Source organism: Gambusia affinis, linkage group LG01 (genome assembly GCF_019740435.1).
Source record: "Gambusia affinis linkage group LG01, SWU_Gaff_1.0, whole genome shotgun sequence".
In the NCBI taxonomy this organism is placed as follows: Eukaryota; Metazoa; Chordata; class Actinopteri; order Cyprinodontiformes; family Poeciliidae; genus Gambusia; species Gambusia affinis.
Genome location: NC_057868.1, coordinates 39,072,851 through 39,099,194, shown reverse-complemented (window position 1 = coordinate 39,099,194; position 26,344 = coordinate 39,072,851). Strand labels below are relative to the sequence as shown.

General features: G+C 36.7%; 3 protein-coding genes and 1 non-coding gene across 5 annotated transcripts; all 4 read left to right on the top strand.

Moving 5' to 3' along the window:
* Window positions 1-1,956: 1,956 nt before the first annotated feature.
* Window positions 1,957-7,142, top strand: LOC122835620 (SAP domain containing ribonucleoprotein). The gene is made up of 11 exons (XM_044124807.1): window positions 1,957-2,058; window positions 3,085-3,184; window positions 3,604-3,647; window positions 3,732-3,802; window positions 4,012-4,063; window positions 4,584-4,657; window positions 4,911-4,948; window positions 5,556-5,581; window positions 5,874-5,942; window positions 6,195-6,281; window positions 6,365-7,142. Exons 1-11 carry the CDS (start codon window positions 2,026-2,028, stop codon window positions 6,404-6,406), a joined length of 636 nt encoding a protein of 211 aa, XP_043980742.1. The 5' UTR covers window positions 1,957-2,025; the 3' UTR covers window positions 6,407-7,142.
* Window positions 7,143-7,964: 822 nt separating this feature from the next.
* ccnt1 (cyclin T1) lies at window positions 7,965-15,848 on the top strand. 2 transcript variants are annotated; one of them, XM_044124783.1, is made up of 9 exons: window positions 7,965-8,276; window positions 9,176-9,257; window positions 9,337-9,465; window positions 10,891-10,951; window positions 11,351-11,413; window positions 11,516-11,561; window positions 11,711-11,874; window positions 12,853-12,923; window positions 13,030-15,848. In XM_044124783.1, the coding sequence occupies exons 1-9, from the start codon at window positions 8,104-8,106 to the stop codon at window positions 14,284-14,286; spliced, it is 2,046 nt and encodes a 681-aa protein (XP_043980718.1). In that variant the 5' UTR covers window positions 7,965-8,103; the 3' UTR covers window positions 14,287-15,848. The 2 variants fall into 2 exon arrangements, with proteins under 2 accessions (XP_043980718.1, XP_043980728.1); XM_044124793.1 differs by lacking the exons at window positions 7,965-8,276; window positions 10,891-10,951.
* Window positions 15,849-16,569: 721 nt separating this feature from the next.
* Window positions 16,570-25,211, top strand: kansl2 (KAT8 regulatory NSL complex subunit 2). Its single transcript, XM_044124734.1, has 10 exons — window positions 16,570-16,662; window positions 17,743-18,000; window positions 18,091-18,263; window positions 19,023-19,137; window positions 19,331-19,494; window positions 19,581-19,744; window positions 20,681-20,777; window positions 22,485-22,738; window positions 23,597-23,809; window positions 24,983-25,211. Exons 2-10 carry the CDS (start codon window positions 17,750-17,752, stop codon window positions 25,070-25,072), a joined length of 1,521 nt encoding a protein of 506 aa, XP_043980669.1. The 5' UTR covers window positions 16,570-16,662; window positions 17,743-17,749; the 3' UTR covers window positions 25,073-25,211.
* On the top strand, window positions 20,864-21,000 carry LOC122840527. The gene has a single exon (XR_006372252.1). It is a non-coding gene; the product is annotated as a small nucleolar RNA SNORA2/SNORA34 family (small nucleolar RNA).
* Window positions 25,212-26,344: the final 1,133 nt, after the last annotated feature.

Genomic DNA, 26,344 nt, shown 5'->3' with positions numbered 1-26,344 from the left:
GCATTTTTGATTCTGATTCTGAAAACCATCAAGCAAATATCCATTAAAGACATTGATCAATACTCCAGTTATTATTATTTAATGGCAGTTATGAAGAGAAAAAATTTTGAATTTCAGTTGTTTTGAAAAACTGAATTTCAAAACTTAAAAAAAAAAAAAAAACAGTGAAAAGTGGCTCTACAAATAACTCCCACAATCTGAATACATCATTTGTCGGCTGCAGATTTTTATCTGCATAAAAGTTTTACTTCCACTTCACCATAATGAGCTACTTTTTATTTGTCCAGCTAATAAAATCCCTGTAATATGTTACTATAACATAATAAAACATGAAAATGTATGAGACATCTTTTGGATTGCTTTTTTTATCTATAAAAATCACAACATTTCGTTTCACAATAATAAGCAGATATGTAATTATTACATCAATAGATTCATATAAACATATATAACCGTCTGTTTAAGTCAGAATTTTTCTTGCATGCATACCAGTAAACTATAAAATCTTTTCCTCTGAAGTCGTCTGACCCACTTTTTGTTTCTGATTAGTCCAGATTTACTCTGAAGTTTTCTTCAGGCTGCCAGCGAAAAGCTTAATTCTCTAAACTTCAATTCATGCTTTCTTTCTTGGAGAAAATTAGACTGTCTGTAGATTCAGGCAAACAGCAGGAGTTTTTTTTTTATTTTATTTTATCAGAACAATAGGTTACACATGACCTCAAGGAGCAAAAGAAAGGTGGAAGGAATGCAACAGTTAATGAGGATTACTGAGCCACTTGTGACTCTTTAAATTTATCCGGCTTTGTTCCAAACCCTGAAACTTTAAAGTCACAATATTAAGCTTTCTATTGTCTCTGTATCATATGGCAAACTGCAGTCCTGTTTAAACCTCTTTTTAAACAATGTATGCATTCACAGCAAATCCTGGTCAGATGTGGCTCCTGTCATTCTGTTGAGCAATTTCTGATATCTGCAGAAATCTATCGATCTGCCGCTCCACTTCCTTGTGTAGATAGTTTTCATTTTCACTGCTAAATGAGGCAGCATTACACTGCAAAGCAAAGTTTTGTGAATGTTCTGGTAAAAAGCATTACAAAGTTATCTGTTCGCAAACCACTTATCACAAAAAGCAGAGATGGAAACCAATTAGAATATTTAAAAGTCTGCACTACAACGTTGTATTAGGGGCATTTTAGAATAAAAAGGAAGCATAAATCTCCACCAATAGAAAAAATATATGAGGTTGGTGAGTTTTAAAAGTCAAATTTTTTCTAGAGAAAAATCAGAAACTTTTCGATTAATCTCACAGAAAAGTTGGAAATTTTCTGTGTTTCAACAGCTGAAAATCTTTTTATCTTTTGAAAAAAATATTTTCCCTTTTTTTTCCAGGAACTTTCTGAGATTAATTTAAAAATGTTTGATTTCTTTCTAAAAAGATTTTGGACTTTTTGAACTCCTCCACTCCAAATGTCCTTGTTTTTTTCTACAATTCTTTTTGGTTAATCTTAAAATTGCAGATTTTTTTTCTGTGACGCTTTTGACTTTGCAAGCGCAAAAATGTCCATGTTTTCTTCTGGACATTTTCAGAGCTTAATCTAACAACTTCTGATGATTTTCTGGCAAATCTTTTGACTTTAACAATTTTAGAATGTTACTGTAGGTCTATAAAGAGGAATGGACTAAAATTTCAGTAAAACAAAAGGTTTCCAAAAACATTTGACAAAAATCATAAAGTCTAAAATGTCATACAATATATTGAGACCTTCAAACGTCATGAATTCTTAAAAAGCATGAGTCATTTATCTATTCCCTTTTGTCAACAAATGGTGCTGAATGTCTAACTTTTTTTCTTAGAACAAACAAATGTACAATAACTGAATCACCAGCTGTGATTTTGTGCGAAATTTATGTGCAGGGTATCAATCTGTCCAACAGGGGCGCTGTGAGACTCTTAACGCCGCCAGGAGCTCAGAAGGAGAGCAGCTCCAGTTTGATTGGAAGAAGTGGTACATCAACAAAAAAAAGATGGCCGAAGTAATAGAGCTGCACAAATTGAAGGTTGGTATTGCCTTTAAATACGAATTTTATTTTTAATTGCTGGGTTTACTAGTGGGGAACAGTTGTTAGTTACCGACCAATATCCCGGAGTTACGGCTAAATAATAGTTTTAAAGAGATAAACGGATACTCCGGGGGCGAGGACTCCTGCCGGCGTGTGTTCAATGAGCGGCAGCTAGCTCAGTTAGCCCGGCTGGAGACTAATAAATGTACAAGTACGCCGATTTAGATTAATCAGTTCCAAAGTACGCAACATTTTTCTTGGAGTCTAAATTAAACTCAGAGATAAACATCATTAATAATAAATATTCAGCCGAGCTCAATCTATTCATCAGAATACAACTCCACGCATTTTCAAAAATACACTTCCATTTATTTAAACCGCTACAGAAATATCAAGTATCTATCTATCTATGAAATTTCTGACATATTTAAGAGAGTTTGTGATTCAAAACTAAGATTTTTGTGCAGTTTAAGAAAGTTAACCATCACATGAAAGGGTTTACATTGTTTTTCTATAATGTTTGTTAGAATCAGAATAGATTTTTAGATTAGATGGCTCAAGGTAGAGTTCGTGCTCATATTTTACCAACTCATCTCAGCCTGACTGTGTTTCAAGCTTGCAAAGAAAACATATACTTAAACATCGTGTATTATAGTATGTTTTTGTGTGTAGATATTTTTGATCAGTTATGGAGATTTTAAAACAGGACAAAATCTCTCCTATAACTTATTTACAGTGGATAAGAAAGACTGCTATTACCAGGTCACCATGAATAGTAATTTATTGGATGATGCTATTGATGTAAAAAGTGTGGTTGTAAAAATAAGTTTATTTTTCTACCCACTCCTTTGAACGATTAAATATACTTTACCACTGCTCTTCTTTTGGTTGCTTTATATATATATATATATATATATATATATATATATATATATATATAAGGTTTTTTTTTTTCTTTCATTACACTACAAACAATTAAGATCAGGGGAAATGTAACAGGTTGTGTTTGTTTGTGCTGTGCAGCTTGCTGAACTGAGGCAGGAGTGTGAAGCCCGAGGTCTGGAGACCAAGGGGAACAAAGGAGACCTGATTGCCCGACTCCAGGCCTACCTGGAGGAGCACGGTGAGGCTCAGTGCTGCTCAAACACCTATATTTCTCACCTGCAAAGGTGTTAACTGGGTTACAATTACAAAACATGGCATTGCAATACTACTATAAAATTTTTTGAGGGGTGAGTTACAGTAAATCTCATGTGATGTAAGATTATATAAAGCATTTTGTTTGTTACTCATAGAAAAATGAAAATTCACTTAAGATAAGTTTACAACTCAAATGTAAGAGACACAATATCTACCAGATTAACAGTAGGAGTTACTACGTACTGTACAAATACTTATTTTAATTTCTGTTTGCTGTCTTCTATGGTATCCCATCACTAAAACTTGCTAATATTTCTTCTCTCTTTCTTTTTCTTCCTCTCTGTCTTTTTCTACTGTTTTTTTTTCATTGGAAATGTCTTTCTTTCCCATTTGGAACAACAGAAGAAGATGTGGATGTCGATGATGTGCTGGCTGAGGATTCTGTGGTAAAAGAACTGCTCCTTTACTTCACATTTCATACTACTGTGCTGTAAGTTTGTTAAATATTAAGGTTCGTATTTTATTTTCAGGACTTTGGTAAAGTGGAGAGCTCCGACACCATAAAAGTGGACAATGGTTCTGAAGTGATTGAGAGTGAGCCGTAAGTGTTTCTTAAATCAGTTGGCAATGTTCATTTGGTTCTGGTTTCCTTCTTTTCCAAAGGTTCAAACAAAATGGCTTTTATTACCTTTGCCTTCTATGATGAGGAAGAAACATGTCGTTTTATTTGTAATATATTATTATTTTTTATTAAAACTTTCTTGAAAACATGCCAGTCCTTTTTTAGTAATTCTGATTTATTTTTTTCAGGCCTGCTGAGAAGAAGGTGGTGAAAATAAGCCCTCCCTTATCTGCCAGTGAAGTACGTCTGTCTTGTTTTCTCCTAAAGTAGATCAATATTTTCTTTTCTTTTTCATTTTTGAAATAGGACACTGCTTTTCTTCTTTCCCCTTTTCTCCATAAGTGAACATCTGCTGCTGATAGACTCTGTACAACTGACTAAATATTACAGTAACATGGAAAAATACAAGTTTCTAACATTTTGCATATGCAGAGCATCTGGAAAGTATTCACAGTGGTTCACTTTTTCCATATTTTGTTACATTACAACCTAATTCCAAACTGCATTGAATTAATCTTTCCTCAAACTTCTACACACTAATTATGACAATGTGGAAACATTTTGTTGAGTGTTACTGCACCTGAACAGTCGTATGAAATATGAATGTCTCATAGGACTAGGATGACATATTCTCCTGATTGGCACTTCCAGTTGTTTAATTTCCTGTAACTTTATTTCAGCTCGTTTGTATGTCACAGTGAAACCTTCGGTGAAAGAGAGAAAACTAAATGTGTTTAATATCTACCTTTTCTTTGAGCAGAGACTACAGAAAAGAGCCGAGCGTTTCAACCTTCCAGCAACAGCCGAGAGCAAGAAGGCCTTACGTGCAGCAAGGTTGACTTCTAAATTCACCTTGTACTTTTCTGTCATTTCTTTCACAAGGCAAAGTGTTGGGATTTTGGAAAATTTAAAATAAATGACAGGAACAAACAATTTCATCTGAGATTCTTGAGATGATGTTGTTGCATTAAATAACTTGCTGAGCATCTAAATTGTCTAAAGGTCAAATCATTGTTTGTATTTGTAAGGAAGGAAACTGTTGATCCTTTATGTCATGCTGAGTTTATTTTCCGTTGTTTTCCTGCAGGTTTGGATCGCCCTCTGATTCTTCAAGCCCCTCTCCAGGTACGTCAACGTCCTCACCAGTAGCTTAACACGTAGAAAACACTAAAACTGTTTTCTTTACTCAGGATTCATTATATTTAAACCAAACTGAACTTTTTTGTGATAGCAGTGTTTCGGCTGATGAAAGCAGTGGCTTAAGATCTTTTAGAAACAGAACAACATCACCTTCAGTTCTCCTCATCTTATTCATACAGTATTAATTCACAGCAGATGTCATATAAAGGCAATATTTAAGATAAACAAGTCCTAGAATCCCATTCCATCCAGAACTTGATGGGATCTAATATTTAAATTACTGAAGAGATTTGGTTTGTTTTCATTTTTCAGTATTGATGTTTCATCATCATAGATAATCTTATTATGGTTGATGTGTTGTGTGATGTAAGGTGATTATTTCACAACCCCTTTTAAACATTTCCTCCAATCAGTGTTTTCTACAAAACTGGAAAAGCGGCTGATGTTGAGTCTCTTGATTGGTTTAATGAGAGTTTTGACGAACCTCTTTGTCTCATTTTCATTTTCCTGAAGCCAGAAACTAAAAGCTGTGAGTTCAGAGTTTAATGGAGGCAAATTATTATTTTCTTTCTTGTTCTTGTCTTGTAAACAGGCGTTGTGGCAAACAGCAAAGCTGGCGTGAGTTTTTCAGAAATTACTCTTTCTTTCTTTTTAAACTATTTTTTTTATTTCTTTGTTCCTTTCTCTTTCTTTCCTTCCTTTTTTCACCCTTTCTTCCTATTTTTTCTTTAATTCTTTTGGTCTTTCTTTCCTTCTTTTACTCCTTCTTTAATTTCCTTTCATTACTTCTCTTAGTTCTTTTTCTCTCTCTTCATTCCATTCTTTCTTTCTTCTCTCTTTCTTTTTCTTCCTCTCTGTATTTTCCTCCAGCTGCTGCCGTTTGTCTGACGGGTTTCCGTGTTTGTTTCAGGTGAACGTTGACGCCCTGAAGAAACGAGCGGAAAGATTCGGCATGAACGTCTCATCAGTTTCACAGAAGGTGACAAACTTTGTTCCTAAACTTATTTACTTCCAAAATTCTCTGGGTTTGGCATTTTCAGTGGATCTGAAAGTTTACACACCTTTGTTGAATGTGACATTTATCTGTGATCGTTTAAGTGAATCTGTTGGATAATATTACATCAAAAGTGTAAAAAAACCAAACTTTACTAACCGGATTATCTCACTGTTTTACTCATTCACAACATTCAGTCTTCTTGGGTTTCACAGCTTTTTGTTGTTTTATATTCAGATTGTGGAAGATGAAAAGATGAAAAAGAGAAAGGAGAGGTTTGGGATCTTAACAAGCGCTCCGTTGGTTGGAGGAGACGATGTCGAGGTAACGTCCATGTTTCACTCATCATTAGAAATCACCAATTCAACAGCTTAATAATGCCTCTGCTTGTTTGCTTTTCTCTGCAGGCAAAGAAAATGAAACGTGCGGAAAGATTCGGAAAAGTTTAAAACATTTTTTGTTTTCGTAGTGGATTTTTTTTTTTTTTTTTTTTTTTTTAAAGGCTGTTCAACAGACTTTGGGGGATAAAATAATCAGTAACTGGATTTTTGTTAATTAAAAGTACACTTAAATAAAGGATCATATCTGAGGGTTAGACTGTTTTCCTGGGAGCCTAAAAGCTCCATATTATCTGTTTCTGCTTATGAAAACTTACAGGAACAGACCAACTTCCTGGTGTTTTTGTTGTTTTTTTTAAATTAGCTTCAATAATAATGCAGCAATAAACATTTTATTTCCTGCAGCTACTTCACACACCAATAATAAACAATCCTGCTGCCTGTCAACCTGGATAATGACAGGAGATATATCAAGCATTTACTGTGCAGCCTTGGCTCTGTTAAAAGTTGACTTCTGTCTGTTTGAGGTAAATTAAGGTGTTGTACTTTATGACATCAATGCAGCTGAATTACAACTTAAATCAAAACAGACGTTCAAATGTTTTTGTTGTTTGTTTTTTTTTTTTTTTTGTTCATTGCTGGAAAATTTTCATTTTTTTATTTGTTTTTACCAAACCAGATATTTCCTTGAACTTTTTTATTTGAATTTATTTGTACTTTTGATTCAACACACAGCCTTTTAATTCGTTGTTATCCTTTTGAGGGTTACCACCATAATACTGCTTCAGGTTATCTGTCCATTTTATAACGTTTTGAAATTTAAAATAAATTGTTTGAAATTTTTTGACTCCTGTCTTTCGTGTTTCTTGTTCTTTTCTGTATAAATTGCTAAATGCTGGTAAAATTGCCATTTAGATTAATGAAGTACCATAAATCTAAATGGCAAAAGATCTGAAACATTTGCATGGAAAAAAAACCCTTATTGATGTTTCTCTGTGAAACACTAATGACCTGTTTTTATGATGAGTTGCTGATGCGCTCTTGGAGTAAATTTGACAGTTTAGAGATGGTTCTGTGTTTGTGGATAATACCTTTTACTGGTGTTTACTGAAGTTCCAAATGTTAAAAAATATTATAAATAATATTAATATTTTAAGCTGAGAAAGAACAGGAAATTGAACAAAATAAAATGTGATCGATGTTGTTAATCCTTGATTTAACAATATGGGAAATTATATTTTAAAATAGGCCCAGGATGGATATTATTTGAAAACTATTTACTCTCTTAATTTGATATTCAAATGTTTCAATGATGTAAATTATTTTTAAAGGAACATTTTGGAGAGCAATTACTTTTATAGCACTGCATTTTAAATTTTAAATGCAGCAAGAGATGTAAATAGGTCCCAGAATGGGGAAATTCTGGTGTACCAGCAGTAAGGTTAAGGTAAATGGAAGCGTACATATTTATAAAAACATAAACAAATCTAACAGACTACAAGAAACAAGAGACAAAACTAACGGATATATAGATTGGATCAAACTTTTAAGTACTTTCAACAAGATAAATATGTATTTTTATACAGCTGGGCATGAAATAAAGATGCACCTTTAAATTAAGCATAATGCTTTCGTTGTTTGTTTTAGCCAGAATCTTGAATGTTTCTGTGCCGTGTGTTTGTGCTTTACTGGAATGTAACTGAGTTTTGGAGACACCTGCTGTTCGTCGGCGGAACTGCACCGCTCCCTGGTGTGTGACGTATGTTCCTGTGACGCGAAGAAATTTTAAACTCTCGTCCTTCTCAGTGATGGCGGCTTCGTTTCGTTCGCTCCCTTCAAGCTGTAACAACAAATGGTACTACACCCGACAGCAGATCGACAACAGCCCGTCTCGGCAAGCTGGACTTGATCCCGACAAGGAGCTGTCCTACAGACAACAGGCAGCGAACCTCCTCCAGGACATGGGGCAGCGGCTCAATGTGTATCTTTTGTCGTGGTGCGTCGCACGTAGCGAACATTGGCATTAGCTCGTCGGCTAGCAAAGTTTAGCTTCTCTCGAAGCCGGCTCGACCGAGAGCGTGGTCGCTTTATGTTGTTGTTGTGGTTTGGACGAGGCCTTGTATATGTTTTAAGTATATTAATAGCTGGTTAGCGAATTTGTTGCTAATTTTAGTACATTGTGGCTTATTTATTCTCTTCGACTGCAGGCGTACATGCTAACCGCAGGCGACAGGGCCTCTGTGGTTCACAGGCCTTTTGAACGTTAGCATTAGCTTCGTCTGTTTAGTGAAACTGTTTAGGACGGAAAACAACGGAGTCAAGCTGCTTAATGTAACTGTAAACATCATATTTAGAGTGTCTAAAAACAACGTAGTAGATATCTAAAGGCAACATTTAGTGTATTGTTTATATAAAATGCTTCTTCCGGCAACTCACTGATGTTTACAGTGCCTATAAAAAGTAGTCACCTCCTTGGATGTTTTACCCCTTTTATTCCGTTGCAAATCAGTCATGATCAATAACATTTTTTGTCAGAAAAAATACAAATCCCTTAAATGTCAAAGTGGATACTGATTTATATAACATAAATATGTACCATAGAAGAGGTGATTCGTCTTCTTCAAAGTGACTGACCTAATTCAGCAGAGGCCCATCCAGTTGGTGCCAGTAGACTCTCAATGAGTGGAATGGAGATCATCTGAGTGTAGTGATTGTGTTTCAGATGATTGTATTATAAATTCAAAGGGGAATCCTTTGACCCAATAAAAAAAACAGGCTGATGGTATTAAACCTAAAGAGAGGCTGATATGGTGTTGATTTTTATTGGTTCTGTGTTTGCATTGATTTGTTTTTCTGTTGTCCTTAACCGTCCTGTGTCAGATCCCAACTAACTATTAATACAGCTATTGTGTACATGCATCGGTTCTATATGGTCCAATCATTTACAAGGTTTCACAGAAATGTAAGTATTGGTTTTCTTTTGGCTCTTGCTGGCTTTTAGCTGGACGTTGACAAGCCTAAGAGTTGTTCCTGTCTTTCAGGTCATCTCTCCGGCCGCTCTTTTCCTCGCAGCGAAGGTTGAGGAGCAGCCCCGAAAGTTGGAACACGTAATCAAGGTGGCACATGCATGTCTAAACCCTCAGGATCCCTCGCCGGACATCCGCAGCGATGTAAGTACCGGGTGTCCATGCAGTCAGTCCATACCACCACAAAACAGAGTTTGCGAAGATATTTGATGCATTTCCACGCCAAAAGCCTTTTTTCCCCTATTACTGTAATTTCTGGACTATAACACAACTATTTTCACAACTATTTTTGAACACTGAGTTGTGGTTTTTACCAACGGGTTTTGAGAAGTTGGACTACTGCATTATAAAGAAGACGGTGCCAACTCAAGATTGTTATGGCTACACTAAGTAAGAAAAAACACAAAGGAAAACAAAGGCAATCTATTTTATTCTGTCTCTGAGATCCAGAGTAGGAAGGGAAGAGACAACATTTGCTATATTTCTGCTCTTTTTGGCAAGTGATTTGACTAAATTTAATTGTTTAAATTCAAACACACTTATATTTAGTTTGTGGAAAAAGTACCAGCTGCCAAATAAACAAAAGTAACCAATTGCATTTTGTTTTGGATGAATGTTCAGAAAATTTTTCCCGTCGTTACATAATGGAAATGGCAAATAAAAATACCATAATGGCAAATAAAAACACCATAACAACATTACCATTACATTAATGGTAATGGCAACAACATATTTTCAAAGATCCATAAACTTTAAATTCTAATAAACATTTAGCAGTAGAATTATAAGACATTTTATACATCTAAAATAAATAAATGAAATAGAAACAACAAATAAAATGAATTATTAATGTCTAGTTAAGACCAAAACATCAGATTGAAAACTTTTATCATCCAGTTTTTGGTAGAAAGAGAGACAAGAGAAAAACGATGAATCCTGCAAATGGAAATTGAGCTAATTAAAATTTTTCACACACTTAACTTCTTTATTACTTATTGTGACAGGCCTAAGTGTGTCCACAGACGGAAATATTGGGACATGAAGCTTTTTTTTCCTCTTTTATAATTTCAACCACTTCATTTTGCAGTTTCTGACTTTTTATGGTTCTTACATCTAATGCCTCCAAAAAACAATTTTGTTTTTCAATTTATGCAACTTCTGCCTTTTAAAAACAGGAGTTGTAAGTGTGAACTTTTGTTTGTAGAAGATTGGGCATTGTTGAGCCGGTTAACTGTTCGGTGGCTTGAAATGTGGGTTGAGAGAGAAGTGTCAGTTGTGCAGGTATTGTGATGTCTAGCGGTTGTAAAACAAGAGCATCTGTTTGTGCTCTGTGGTGTTAATCGTGTCGCCTGCAAGGCGTCCTCAGCATATCGGGAAAGACGGGTTCTGCGACAGAAGGGTAATCATATTTTTTTTAGCACTAATTGCCCGATCCACAATTTAACTTAAAGGACAGCCTTTCAGACCAACAGGCGAACATTTAAAAACCACAGAGCATGTTTGGTAGCTCTTGTTTGACAACAATTAGAGGCCTCCCAGTGAGTAACGTGCCTGTCCTCTCAACCTCAGGCTTACCTGCAACAAGCCCAAGACCTGGTCATTCTTGAGAGCATAATTCTCCAGACCCTGGGTAAGTTTAGAAGGAAAAAAAAAACTGGGTCCCTTTTCTTTCCCTACCAGAAACTTGTGTAACTTGTAAAGCTAACCGGCTTTTAACTTTTGTTCACAGAAATGCCAAATGTGGTTATCAGCATTGGAAAGTTTCACCATATCTCTGTTAAATGACTTAAACCAGCTCTTCATTTCTCTCATTGTCACATGGAAAGCTTTTTTTTTCTCACAATTACAGTAAATTTCAGCTTTGAGTTTGGATTAATAAAACCAATTTTCTGATTTTTCAGGGACTTTAATGTTACGTTTCCCGTGGCAACTGGATTTAATGAAGCCTAAACGGTTCACATGTTCATGCTGATATTCCGTGTTCAGTTTTCTAAAGTCTGCTGCCTTTTTTGTCCCCTTTTCATTCCAGCGTTTGAGATCACAATTGATCATCCTCACACTCATGTGGTGAAATGCACCCAGCTGGTCAGAGGTGAGTATCGCACCTGAACGCCTACATGCTGGCAGGAGAACATAGATTCTGCTTTAAGCTTATTTTTCAGGCTCTTAAGTTTATTTTGTTCTGGTTTTCCAGCCAGTAAGGATCTGGCCCAAACATCTTACTTCATGGCCACCAACAGGTATAAACCCAGTTAAATGTTGTTTTAGGAAGACAGTGTAGATCTGTTCCATGTTGTTTGACTTTCAGCCTGTTTTTCACCAAAATTTTAATCTTCTGATTTCTTTCCTTTTTTTTTTGTCCCCCTGCTGTATTTTTAATGCGACCCAGCCTGCATTTGACCACCTTCTGCCTGCAGTATAGTCCACCTGTTGTCGCCTGTGTCTGCATCCATCTGGCCTGCAAATGGTCCAACTGGGAAATCCCCGTCTCTACGGACGGGAAACACTGGTGGGAGTATGTGGATCCCACAGTCACCCTGGAGCTGTTAGACGGTACATCTTGAATTTTATCCTGTTGTTCTGTTTAAGGTGACATAATGGTTCAGATTTACAGTACAGACCAAAAGTTTGGACACACCTTCTAATTGAAATCAATAAAAGGTGTGTCCAAACTTTTGGTCTGTAGTGTAGCTTCAAGATAAATAAATGTTACTTTCTGTCCCTGAAGTGGCTTTTATGGGAGCGTATACCATGACACAAAGGAAAGCGCAACATAAAGTCATAATTACACGTTTTAAAGTTGCATCACAATCTTAATTAAATGAGTTTTAAAGTCATTAAGAGAATAAAAATGATAATTTATGAGTTTTAAAATTTTAAATTCTGCGTTTTTAAATTGTTTTAAAAGTTGTAGTTATGAGTTTTAAAGTTGTAATTGAGTCATAATTGGGAGTTTGAAACATAATTACAACTTTTAAAGTTACAATTCTGAGAGTAAAATTTAAAGTCAATTAGAAAAAAAAAAGTTGTAATTACAGGTCTTGAAGTCATATTTACAAGTTTTACAACCATAATACAAGAATTAATTTTGTGTTTAAAACCACAAATATGAGAATAAAAGTTGTATGTTTGAGTTTTAAAGTCAATGAGTTTTAATGTCATAATTTCAAGGAGAAAAGTTTAGATTACTTGTCTTAAAGTCATAACTCTGGGTTTCAAAGTCATGATTTGTAGCGTTTGTACAGTTTAAAATTTAAAACTTGAATTACAACTAATTTATAAGAATAAAAATCCTAATTATGAGTTCTGAAGTCATGATTACAAGAATAAAAGCTGCATTTTCTTGTTTTAAACTTGCAGTTATTTGTTTTATAGTCATAATTACAAGTGTGTGTGTAATTCCTGTCCACTTTTGTAATTACAACTTTAAGTTACAACTTCCTGTTGGCCTTTTGTTTATTTTTCTTTCATGGCAGAAATGGGCTTCCATAATGTTTTGAGCGATTTCTGAACTTTAAAATATTTTTGCAGAACTCACCCACGAGTTTCTTCAGATCCTGGAGAAAACACCCAGTCGGCTGAAGCGAATTCGAAACTGGAAGGTGCGTTCATCTTTTAACAAAAACAGATTTTTGTCGTTATTTTGAGATTCTAACATTTGGTTTATGATTTTTTTTAAATATTTTTCCATCTCTTCTCCTCTCCCAGGCCGGAGGTCAAACTCCAAAAGCCAAGCCGAAGGTGCAGGAGGACGGAGACCAAAGAGACACCATGATCAGCATGATCTCCATGGTGTCGTCAGAAAGCACCGTGGCGGGCCTGATGAGCCTCTCGGCGCCGCCGTCCGGCTCCTGCTCCTCGGGGGGAGACAAGGAGCGGGTGGTGCCGGGCAGCGCTGCCACGTGGAGCGGAAAGGGCGTGGTCAGCGGTGAGCAGCCGGCGGCCAACCACGAGGTCCACGCCCCGGCCAAGGTGTCGCTGAGCGAATACCGGGCCAAGAACGCCGACGTCCTGGCCGCCCAGAAAAGGAAGCTGGAGAACATGGAGGCCAGCGTGAAGAGGGACTACGCCAACGCAGCGCAGGCTCTCATTGGCCAGCAGAAGAAGCATCATCACCAGCAGTCCGGCTCCACCTCGTCCTCTGACGTGTCCAACCCCTCGCCTATCATCCTCAAAATCCCCGTGGACAGGGAGCGGCCCGACAAACATTTGAAAATGCGTTTTCCGATGCCCGCAGGCGGTGGCGGTGGCCACGGCGACCGGGGTCAGGATCCGGACATCAAAGTGAAAATACGGGTGCCGGAGAAGCCGAGGGGGGGTTCGGGAGAGGAGGGAAAAAGCCGGGAGAAGCACAGGGAGCGCTCCAACCACCACCACCATCATCAGCAGCATCATCATCATCAGCAGCACCACCACCATTCCTCCTCCAGCAGCGCCTCGTTGTCCTCCTCACATAAACACTCGTCCAGCTCTGGCGGCTCGCTGGTCAGCAGCAAAAAAGTCCCGAGCGACTCGTCCAGGTCCAGTTCCTCGTCTTCGTCCAGCTCCCGAAAGAGGACGCATTCCCAGGACCCACATGCCGCCTCCACCGCCAAGGTCAGCAAGACCTCCAGGAACGCCTACCAGCTGCCCTCCCTGTCTTCCGGACAAACCCTGGGTTCAGACGTCCTGCCACCGCTGGGCCTCTCCCACCACCAGGGGGCATTCTCGCACTCCAAAGGCGACAAGATGGACACTAACGGGCACGGGGCGGACGGCGCTCAGTCCAACGAGTATCAGGACACTTTTGAGATGCTGAACTCGCTGCTGAGCGCGCAGGGCGTGCAGCCGTCGCAGCCGTCCATGTACGACTATCGGTCCCAGTACGCGGACTACCGGTTCCCCGGTGGCTCCAGGGGGGGGAACCCCAGACCTCCGCCCCTGCCCTCAGAACCGCCCCCCCCTCTGCCGCCACTACCCAAATGATCCTCTGGTCATTTATGTAGATTTTACTTGAAATCACAAGCGTCCATCTTATGTAAAGTGTTGTAAAAATAACATAAATTAGCTTTTTTTTATTAAATTCACCCACTTTTTTTTTTTATGTAAGCTTCTATGACGGAGTATTAGGGCCATGCTAAGAAAATAAATACAATTATGAGAATAAAGTCTAAATAAAGCAAGTGTAGTCATAATATCACAAGAATAAAGTTTAGATAATGCAAGAATAAAGTCAATTTTATGACTTTTTGCTTGTATTACCGTCTTTATCTCAAAAATATTATGACTATTCTCATATCATTAGTACATTTTGTTGTATTATTGCAACTTTATGGTCATAAAATTTTTTCTAAACTGACCTTTTCTGAATATTTACATTTTTTTTTTCTCATTTTTGTAACTTTATTTTTATAATGACTTTTTTTCCCTCAAGATATGATTTTACTCTCGTACAACTTTGTCATAGCATTATGATCATATTCTCATAATTTCATGAATTTATTCTTGAAATTGTATTTTTTCTTAGCCTGGTCCTGACACTCCTCCGTAAGTTTCAGGGTGACAGCAGAGAAATGTAATAATGCGGTTAGAAGTTTCACATAATGAATCTTAAAGCCTCGCAAAGAAAAGATTTTCTTCTTCTGCTCAATTCTAAGGAAATGTGACAATGGGGATTTATGTTAATGAAATTCAAACTGCCATCAGATATCTTTTACCCCCTTTTGTACTGTTTTTATAGTATGTTATTTATTGAGTGCTTTTTTAAAAAAACAAACAAAAAAAACATTAAGTTGACCTTTAAGGTTCCCTCCTTTCTGTCTGCACAGGGAGAGATGTTTTCATCAAGACTGTACAGTTTGAGAGTGCATGTCAACAAAGCCATGGTTTTACATATTTTTTTTTTATTATTTTTATTTTTCAAGGTAAAAAAGAAAAAAAAACCTCCTGCCTCCATAACTAGTGGCTGTTTTATTTGGGTTGCTTGTATGAAGATTGTATTGTGGAATCTTTCTCTCTATTTTGTTACTGAAAATTACAGAAAAAAAAGAAAAGAAATGTAAAGTAATGAAGCTTGTACTCCTCTAGATTTTAAGTGTTGCAGTCATTGTTTTAAATGGTTGTAAAATGTTCATATTCAGTTACACTAGCTTCATGCAGTGGGAAAGGTTTAATCATATCTACCCAGTACAGTGGTTATGAAGGACAGACATGTAATCTCGCCTTTGGTGGTTCTGACTTTAGGTTGTTTAATTGTGTAATCCCTCATGTTAACACTGTTCTGTTTTAATCATGTTAAAATTGGTTTTACACACACAAATGTTCTTCATATTTAGCTTTTTTAATTTTATTAATCCATCCAAAAATGACCACTCTTTTAAAAGTTTTTGCACGTCCTCTATAATTACAGCACCTCCATCCCACAGTTTTGAACATGTAGTCCCATAAAGAATGTTTAAATTTTATGCTTGAGCAAATTAGCAAATGTTCTGTTTGTTGGCTGTACATTTCATACACATAAAGCTTTATATGGGTTTGATTGTGTAATATTTCTGCTCTTAACCTGCTCCCTTTTTGTTTTTGATCAGTTTTTATGTAAAAAAAAAAATGCTTAAAGCAGATTATGGTAATGCAGTACAGCAAATCAGCCATATAATTTTATTTAATTCCCCTCATAAATGATAAATATGTCAGAAAAGAGGCGTTCTTTTCTTTAGGCTTTTAGTTGTAACAGGGAAATGGTGAATGCACTGAATATTTATCTTTGTAGGTGAGCCTATGATGAAATCGACAAAGTGTTACATGTATAATGGTAAAGCTACTAGAGTAGATTTCCAAAACAAATTATCTAATTGGGACAAATGTTTCAGTTGAAGTATTAACATGCTGTGAGAAAATGACTCATTTTTATACTAAGACCATATATATAAGGTGAATGGAAGACACTCATGCAACCTAACAATGCAAAAATCACATTTACAATAATTTCATGTTTCATTTCTTGGTGTTTTTATTGACACTCAGGTCTGGAAATAAAGAAATTGGATTTTTTTTTTTCATTTAATAAGTTATATGTGAACAATGTTTTTTGATAAAATGTGGTTGCTTTATTCCGGAAGTCAATAAATATTTTAAGAAAAAGGGATACGGACTTTTAATTTCTGTTTATTGGGCGTGTTGGAAAGCGAGTTGTTTCTAGTTTGAGTGGCGACTTGATTAGCCAATCATGAGCCTCACATTTTGTTCTAACCAATCAGCGCTGCAAATGGGTGGGGCTAGATTTGCCATAATCAGGGAATCCGGGGAGAAGTCGCGTTATTGTAGTTTGGGACTCTTCGTGTGTGCGGACGTCCCTACAGGAGGGTAAGCAGCTTTACTACTATTAAAGAGGGCTTCGTCAAGAGCATGGCTTCTACATGTTGTAGCAATATAATGTATGGCAGCTGATTTTTGGTCGTGTTTGATAAATCTGTGGTCTTTGACGAGAATTACTTACTGTAGCATTTAGCTGATAATGCTACCAGTCAGACAAAGATGGCGACTCTTCAACTGAAGTAGTGACGCATATAAAGAGGCGGGTTAAAGCTTGTAGCGCGGACTTGGAGCCATCAAACCGCACTGTATATCAGTTATATACAGTATTAAAATGATATTATTATTGCGGCTTTTATTGGTTTTGTTTAACAGTGGCGTTAATTTTCTGTGTGAAAGGTTAACTGGCATTTACCCGCGTATTAAAACCGTAGAAAATAACGACTTCTAACTGTACGTTGTTAGACTTATGATGAACGCATTTTTAAATCAATATTTCTAATATGATTGTAGCGCTAAGATTCTTTAAATAATATTGTATTGGCATTCATAACAAATATCAGTACTGACTAACCCGCTTCAAAGGTTTTCAAAGGGTCAGAATCGGGAAAGTTTGGTAACCATTGATCTTGACAGCAGTTCCTCCTCCTAAGCAAGCATGTGGCGACAGTTGAATGGATTAACTCCCTTTGAACAGGGAGAAACGCGCTCAGTAATACTACTGTAGGACAGATTCAAGAAAAGAAAAACGGATCACATGGAGTTTGTGGTTGTAGATAGTGGAATAATACAGATAAACCCATAAACCAAGAAGCTCAAATGGTTTTAGATCTCAGGAATTTTGTACTAAAGTTATTGCCTTAAACTTGTGTTTCTCAAACAGTTCAAAGTTTTTGCAAATTAGCCATCAGGAAATTCAGTTTTGTCTCTGCTTTTTGGAAATTGAATTGTTGACATTTTACTACAGTTATGAGGCCTTTGCTGAATGACAGCCTTCAGTCAGAGGCTGTTTCAAGCTCATTGCGAGACTGACTGCTACTGGAGATTCTTCCTGCCCACAGCGTCATCGTCCACAATAACAAAATATCTGAAAATGTATAAATTTTAGATTGAGTTCTATTTTCTTTCCAGATTTGAGATGAACAGAATCAGAATACACGTTTTGCCCTCAAGTCGCAACCGGGTGAGTCAGAAGGCCCGACCGCAGGAGCCCCAGGCCTGCGCCTTCACTCAGCGGCCCTGCACCCAGCCTCGCCTCGAGGGTTTCGACTTCTGCATCAAACACATACTGGAGGACAAGAATGCCCCGTACAAACACTGTAGCTACGTCTCTGCCAAAAATGGCAAGCGCTGCCCAAACGCTGCTCCGAAGGCCGACAGGAAAGATGGGTACGTGGAGGAAGGTCAGGGTTCATCCTCCTAGCTACTAACTGATTTTTTTAAAACTTTTTTAAAAAATTTCTTATGTTTCTGCTGCAGGGTGACGTTCTGTGCCGAGCATGCTCGTAGGAATGCGATGGCCCTGCGAGCTCAGATGAGGAAGGCTTCTTCAGGTCCGTCTCCAGAGGCTCTGCTGTCCCAGCTTAGCTGCTTCAACCGATCAGAGACCCACAGTCTAGATGGAGGACGCTCTGAGGCCAGCCGCATCCTGGGTAAGAGCTTCGGTTTGTCTGCAAACTTAAATGTGAGAGGATTTACGTTTATTTTAGGTCCTGAGCATAATTTTAGTTCAAGACCTGAATGCTGTGTATTTTTTCACCTAGTTTGCAGCTGGAGCTGGCAGTTGGTTTAGTAATCGATTAATCTTTCAACTATTCAGATGATTAATTGGATAACTAAATTGGCAAATTCAGCAGATTTTTTATTTAACCACTTAAGCCTAGAAAAACAATAAAATATACAAATAAATAAATTCTCTTTTTAATTGATAAATTAAGCATTTTGTTCTTTTAGAGGGCAATAACATATTTCCTTTAGTGAACTCTTGGTCATTAAAAACTGCCCTATTATATTATTCCTACATATCCATATAGTGTAGGGCTGATCTGATAATTAATCTTTTGATTTACCGATTAAAAATCGGATTGGAAAACGTTCTTAAATAGATTTTTTATTATTATTATTATTATTTATTTTTTTAAGAATTTGAATCTGGTGAAGCTAAAACTATCACTTAAGGAATTCTGGGTAGAAAATATTTACAGATGAAGGTTTCTTTGTTTAATCTTAAATGTATAATATTTATATTGTTTATATATTCTCTTATGTTATTATTTCTTTCAGCAGATTACCCTTTTCTGTCTGCATACCCCAGTTAACGATTGGTTGATTACTAACGTAATTGGCGATTATTTCAATAACTAATTCATCACGATCAATTGTTTCTAATCTAATCTCTCTTTCTGTTGCAGATGAAGAAAGTCTGAGTGAAGAGGAGCAGGGCCCGCTGGTGTTGGACCAGACCTGGAGAGGAGATCCTGATAGCGAGGCTGACAGTATTGACAGCGATCATGAAGATCCTCTGAAGTAAGACCAAATGTGCAGCCATGTTTTCTTCACCTAAATGTTTTATGTGTAGCAGAGTTGACAAGTTTAACATTTTTAACTCCCGTTCCAACCTATGAATTATTTCTTACAGTTTATTTTACAAAAGCATTTAACGTTATCCTCTCATATTATATCTGTGCTAATTTAGATTTCTTTTCGACTACCTTTGCAGACATGCAGGGGTTTACACAGCAGAGGAAGTGGCTCTGATCACTAGAGAAAAGCTCATCAGGCTGCAGTCTCTGTACATCGACCAGTTTAAGCGCCTGCAGCATCTGCTGAAGGAGAAAAAGCGCCGATACCTTCAAAACCGTAAACTGGAGCATGAAACCTTAGGTAACTACAACTACCTGCAGCCAGAAAGCATTAGATGAGATCTGTTCCCATGGAGTTTTTTAACACGTTTTGTATGTTTGGTTCAGGAAGCAGTCTGTTAACGGGACCTGAAGGTCTTTCCATGAAGGAGAGGGAGAACCTGAAGAAGCTGAAAGCTCTGCGTCGATATCGCCGCCGGTACGGAGTGGAAGCCCTGCTGCACCGGCAGCTCAGGGAGAGGAGGCAGGCGGTGACAGAGGGAGCCTCTCAGGTGAATAAATCATCATGAAATGATTCATTAAAGTCTTGCCATAGAAAGTGTTGGTTACAACACAAAGTATTCAGTACCAGGCTTTTCTATTCTCTTTTAGAACCACATCTAACCAGCAGACCTTGATTCATCCAAATCTGCTATAAATGAATTTATTAAACTTGACTTTACACTTTTTAATAAGTGTGACCTAAATCTTCTTTTTATTGCTCATCTTACAATATCAATGTTAAGCTGATCTTTAGCTTTAATAACATAAAGCTACATAATTTTTAAAGTTTAATCAGTAATACTTTTCTAACAAATTTATGTCGGATCATGATTTCTTGGTTCATGATTTCAAGTTGTCAAAACAAAAACATTTTGAATAATGTCAACTTTGTATTAAAAGTGTCATGATTTACCGAATGACACTTTATGACAACAGTTATAAATATTCATGAAGACTTACTCATGTTCATGACAAGTGTTGTGCTTATGACAGTGTTATGACAGTCGTATTCACAAAATATTGTTACCAAAATATTTTTGTTTATTGCAATAATTCCTGAAATGATTTCTGATCCAGCTTAATTTGTTATTGTGACAGGCCGAGTTGAGACTTTTCAATATTTACAAAGTAGACTCCTTTCTTTTAACGAGACAAAACCCTTATTACATTTGTTTCTACCATAAGTCTCAAATCCGTTTCCATCAGAAGAATTTGACTGTTCTACTCATTTGAAGTGTTGCAGTTTCGTTTATTGTTGAAGTTTTTCAGTGGTTTCTATCCACCACTCAGCAGTCATTCTACCAGCTCCAACCGAACCACATCAATCTTTTTTCTGGTACCTTTTTGGGGGGTTTTCTCTTTTGACATTCATGCAGGCTTATTTCTTATGATTTTCTTTAATTGTTGCATTTCTTTCTCCTGATGTTTCCTGTTTTGTGCTGCAGCTCCACATGAGATCTGTGGGTGAAATCTGCATGGCCTTCGTTGATGGAGTCAGATGCACCAACCCCTGCCTCCCGGTGGCCAGACACTGCCTCTCTCGTATCCTTCGATCTACTTATGTTGAGTCACACAGTGGAGTTGTTGTTTTGAATTAATTAACCCTCTTTCTACCTTTCCTTTCTGCTTCGGCTCAGATCAAAAGCAGCAGCTTGCAGTAGCTGTTAGTTTTCTCTAAAAGGAGCCCAAAATAAAACCTTCCCATGGTCTGTTGATTTTCCCCAGATTTACAGGGACTAAATCAATTCAGTTGGAAGGAACAATCATTTCTAGAGCTCGGCGATGTGCCTTTTTTGTTTAACTTTTGTTTTTTTCTTCTAAAATAATAAAAATAATTACAGATGACAGAAAATATTTTCAAAAAGTGGATTTTATTTCAGTTTTTTTTTTGAGAGTTGGACGATGGAGTTTTAGAGCCAAACTGCATAAATCCTTATTTAAATATGAGAATATAATCATAATACTAGGTCAGTGATAAAGCAATTTTACCAAAATATTGTTTTGAAGTTGCAAGAAAAAAGTTGTTTTAATGCTCAGTAATAATCAATAATTTGATGCTGATGTGTTCAAATTCAAAGTATTGCTTTCAAATTCAAAAATACTTTGTTGATCTCTAAGGGAAATTAAATTATATGCAAAACCAGTAACAGACGTATAACTTAACAAGATCCAACATTATTTAAATTTTTTATTTTTCATGCAAGAGTTCTCATAAAATTGTTAATTTATTACTTTGTTCTCCTTATATTACCACTTATTCTGGTGATATTAATGCTTTATTCTCACATTATTTAAACTTTATTCTTGTAATACTATGATTTTATTATCAAAATTAAAAATGTTGAATATCGTAGTCAGGCTTTAATAGTCCATCATCGGCTTGGCCTGAATTCAAAGACCAAATAAACGGCAGCTGCAAAATACGATGTCGGACAAGATGGCCGCCCTGGGCGTGATGACATCACTGGGAAAAAAGCATTCAAAAAATTAAATCTTCATAAAACTAAAATTGGATTAATTGATGAAATCGATTTCTTGCCCAGTCTAACATTTCTTTAAGTTGCTTTTTTTTTTTTTTTTTTTTTTTTTTCCAGGATAATGCAGGAGAAGCCAGATTAAAAGATTCTGTTCGGATTATGGCGTCGATTGTTTGCTGGTTAATTATACATTTTGTCTGTACATAAAACCTACAGAAACAAAGATTCATGCAGGTTCTTGAAATCCTTAAAAATGCTTGAATTTCAGTTTGATGTTTTGAATATTTGGAAAGTGCTTGATTTCTGTAAAAAATCCTTGAAATTGTTTGATATTCAAACTGCGTAGTTTGGAAATGAAATGCAATGTAACATTTAATTAAAAGCCCAAATTTGGAAAGTGTACGTACAGTTTAAATCAAATTTAAAGATAATAAGAAAAAAAAAATTCTCACAGTCTAAAGTTAATTAGGTCAAACTTTTCTTGTTTTAATTAGTTTAAATTATCTCAATTATTTCTATTTTTGGATTTTAAAAAGAGTAAGATAAAAAGAAATCTCATTATGAGAATTAAAACTATCTTCTTTTGTTCATTTGTGTTGTTTTTTCTCTCCAAAGTGCTTCTGGAAATGTTTGAAAACTTCTCATGAAAATGCTACACATCACATCATGTCTATAGGTTTGTAGTTTTGTTATTTTTCCTGCTTTTTCTGGGTTTTTAAATCGTGTTTCTGTGTGAATTCCTTCTAATTTTCCTCAACAAGTTCCTGCTCAGACATCTGCCAGGACAGCAACCAGGTGCTTTTTAAAATCTGCCCGGGGCTGAAAGACGCTCCCTGCGACCGGACCGTCCACATGGGTCAGTCGGACGACCCCCGATGCCCGCTGCACCTCACCCTGCCGCCGCCCATGTACCAGCCGGAGCAGGAGCCGCCGCCGCAGGAGCACTTCACCCCGTCCAGCAAGGACATGTACCTGAGCGCGGCGGAGCTGCAGCCCACAGAGAGCCTCCCTCTGGAGTTCAGCGATGTACGTCTGACCTTTGCCAGCCACCATGACACAAACGTCTGCCAACACAGAATCGTTTCACAAACCAAAACAATCAAAAAACTATCCATTAATAAAATTAGTTGGCAATTAATTTATCTGTCGTATCAAATTGAATGAGCTGGTGGAAATTTTGGCAAGTCTAGAGTTGATTCCCTTCTTAAGCAGCAGGGGGCGACGTTGAGGTGTTGAACTGAGCTACATCGTTTGCAAAGGTTTTCCATCTTTGACGCTTGGTGCCTGCAGGTGGTGTAGCAGCTAACTTGTTTTAATTAGACTTTTCCTTAAACATAAAACAGGGAAAATTAAACACCAATTAAGCCTGTCGCAATTAATTAATTGCACAATAAATTAAAACGAGCTCAATCATTTCCATTTGCATCATTTATTATTTTTCTTTCTTTCTTTCTACCAAAAACTGGATGATAAGTTTTCCATCTGATGCTTTGACCTCAACTAGACCTTTTTTTATGAAAGACAATTTTGTTTACAGAGGCTCCATAATTAATTTTCTTTGTCATTTTTGTTGTTTTGTTTGTTTGTTCTGAATATTTAAAATGTCTTCCAGTTCCAGTGTTAAATGTTCACTAGAATTTCAAGTTTATTAATCTTTGAGGATGTGTTCTTGCTTTATTATGCCATTACTATTATTTTTACTTAAATATTGTCACAAAACAACAGTATTATCATTTATTGTAATAACATTATTGTGACAGGCTTAACTATAATGATTAAAACGAGTTATTTCAACTCATTGATGCAGAAGTGAATAAAAATGTTTAATTTTTGAACCTTTGTTATTGATTATGTCCTCATGACGCGCTGCTGTGTGTTTTGCAGGACCTGGACGTGGAAGGGGACGGCATGCAGGGCCCCCCGTCCCCCCTGCAGTTTGACACGGCCCTGGCCCTGGAGGACCAGACCATCAGAGCCATCGCCGAGGCTCCGATGGACATCCTGACCGGAGAGGACCCGGACCCGGACCAGGTGGACCTGGACACCTCAGGACACGAGCTTTCAGAAAGAGACGTGGACGCCATCATGGATGATCAGGTCAGTTTGAACCTCAACGGAGAAAACCATTCTGGACTCCTCCGTGATTTCTCAGAAAGGACTAGATTTAATCTTAGTCAAAGAGACGGTATGATTATGAAATAGTTAATTATTTTTGACTATTTGAATTAATAAAATGACTTTGTTCCTGTTTTAGAGCTTTGACATTTATGTTTCACACACAAAGCACTTTGAAATGCCTTGCTGCTGAAATGTGTTATACAAATAAAGTTTGATTGATTGATTGATTGATCAGACTATAATTATATAAAGTCACTCTGGGTGTTTCATAAAGCCGGTGTTTGGAAGAAAGCTTTTAGTTTCATAACTATTGCCAAAAATAAATATTTACATTCCTGTTTTTATGTGGGAAATAAATATTTTCTGAGTACACATAACCCCTCATCCTGATTTTTGCATGACAATCATTTAAAACTACTAAAAATGTTATTCAAGGCAATTTGAATTGCTTTAAAATTTATAATGATACCATAATCATGAATCATGTCAGGAAAAGGGCCACAAATATCTGCAGACCACACAGATCCTGGACCTAAAGTGTTTAAGGTTGATATTGTTTATAAAAACTAAAATGAGGAAAAAAAACATTTTCCTTAACTGAAAGAAAAATAATCCAAAAAAGCATATCTGATTGAAACTGAATGAGCATTTAAAGCTAAACTCTGTTGTTTTTGTTTTGTTTTGTTTGGTTTTGTTTTTTTGGCTGTTTTTACAGATTTTTTTTTTTTTTTTTTTTAAGGTTACTGTGCCATACGTAACGTTTATATTTATTTCAGGACATAAAATCCAAGAGTTGTTGTTGTTGTATTAATCATCAGCTCTTCTTTTAAAGGGAAATCTGTCAGTATTTAGAGGTTCGTCTTAAAAATGGGGATTTTTTAATGGTTATATAAAACTTGTATGTAAATAACTTAAATGAAGCCAGCTGTGTTTGAGTTGAGTAAACAAACTTAGTAAAGTCGCACAACCAGAGCAGGAAAACACCAACTTATGTTACTTGACATAAATGTCACGTTTCAGTTCTTGTGAAAGTTTTGATTCTCAGTTTGTCTCATGACACAAAGCGGCTAGAAGAACTGTTACTGCTGTGGATTTTTAATGGCCGACGTCTCGTAGAAAAAACGTAGATTTATTTCTGGTGTCTTTCCTCAGGTGGTGTCAGACATAGGTGTAGGAGAAGAAGACGCCACCGACAGCTCAGCTCAAGACCTGGACCTGGCAGCCGGCGACGCTCCTCGATGAACGGAGGCCTTTTTATTTTTCTGCTACTTTTGGTTCCAGATAATTTGGTTCTGTGAATTGGTAATCTCCTGATCTGGTACCTGGTGGTACTCAAGTGCTTGTTTGTTGTAATAAAAGGTGACAGAGGAACAAAACGCTGTCAGCTGGTTGTATTTGTCTTCACTATAGGCAGAGATGTTCATAAGGCGGCCTGGGGGCCATTTGTGGCCCCTAGTTTTGAATGGTTTCTCAATGACAAATTAATATCTTAAATGGAAAATTTTTGGTGCAAAACAAGAGTTTTTCTGTCATTAGTCGCGTTGAGATTTGTTTTTGCTTTTATTTTAATTCCATAGTAAGTAGTGCCACAAATCTCCAGCAGTATTTTACTAAAAAACTGATTTAGTCAAGACAGTTTTTGTATCTGTTGCTGGGAATAAACTACAAATAGTATCTTCACCAACAGGTTAAAAAACTTGGACAGCTTTTGGACTTTTTTAATTAAATTATTTCATGTTAATTTGTTGCTTTACAGGTATAAATAAAATAATTCACAACAAAATCAATTTAGATATTTTTTATTGAAAAAAAAAAATAAAATTTTGGCCCCTGAGTGGTTTATACCAGTAAAAAAAAACTTTTTTTGGTAATTGTATTTTTTTGCTAATGTTCTCAACAGGTGCCTCAAAATCCAATTTTGTCATTGTTTTAGTCTTGCTAAGCTTTTATAAGATGTCCAACTATGCAGCAAAACTAAATCTGGTGGATTAAACGGGAAAAATATTTGATAAAGCTGTTTCTCGTTAAGGAGATTTCAGCTAAGTGCTCTTTAAAATTCCTCCCCAGATTGTGAGATACTGTAGATTTGTTTAGTTCCAGCTGTGTGTTGCATTCAGTTCACTCTGGGGAACTAATGTTGTGGAAGTAGGGTTTCTACTGGATCCTGAAACACCTTTTTCATCAATTTATCCAACTTTATCAAACCCACATCTCAATGTTTTCCCAGACCAGAGGGTCTACAAAAACTGCACCATGTGTGCAATCAAGTAACTGTTGGCTCCAATTGTAAAAATGCTGCAATTATCAAATGTAAAATAAATTTAATGTTTTGAAATTGGGCCTCTGTCTCTTTAAGAAGCTCCAGCTCTTTCCGACACTTCATCACGTTGTCATGGCAACATTTCTCAATTTTGCGTTCAGAGTGTTTCTTGGGCTTCATCCACGGCCATGATGGATGATTCTAGAATATTGGCAACATGTTGGTTCTGATAGTTCTAGACAATTTCACCGTTT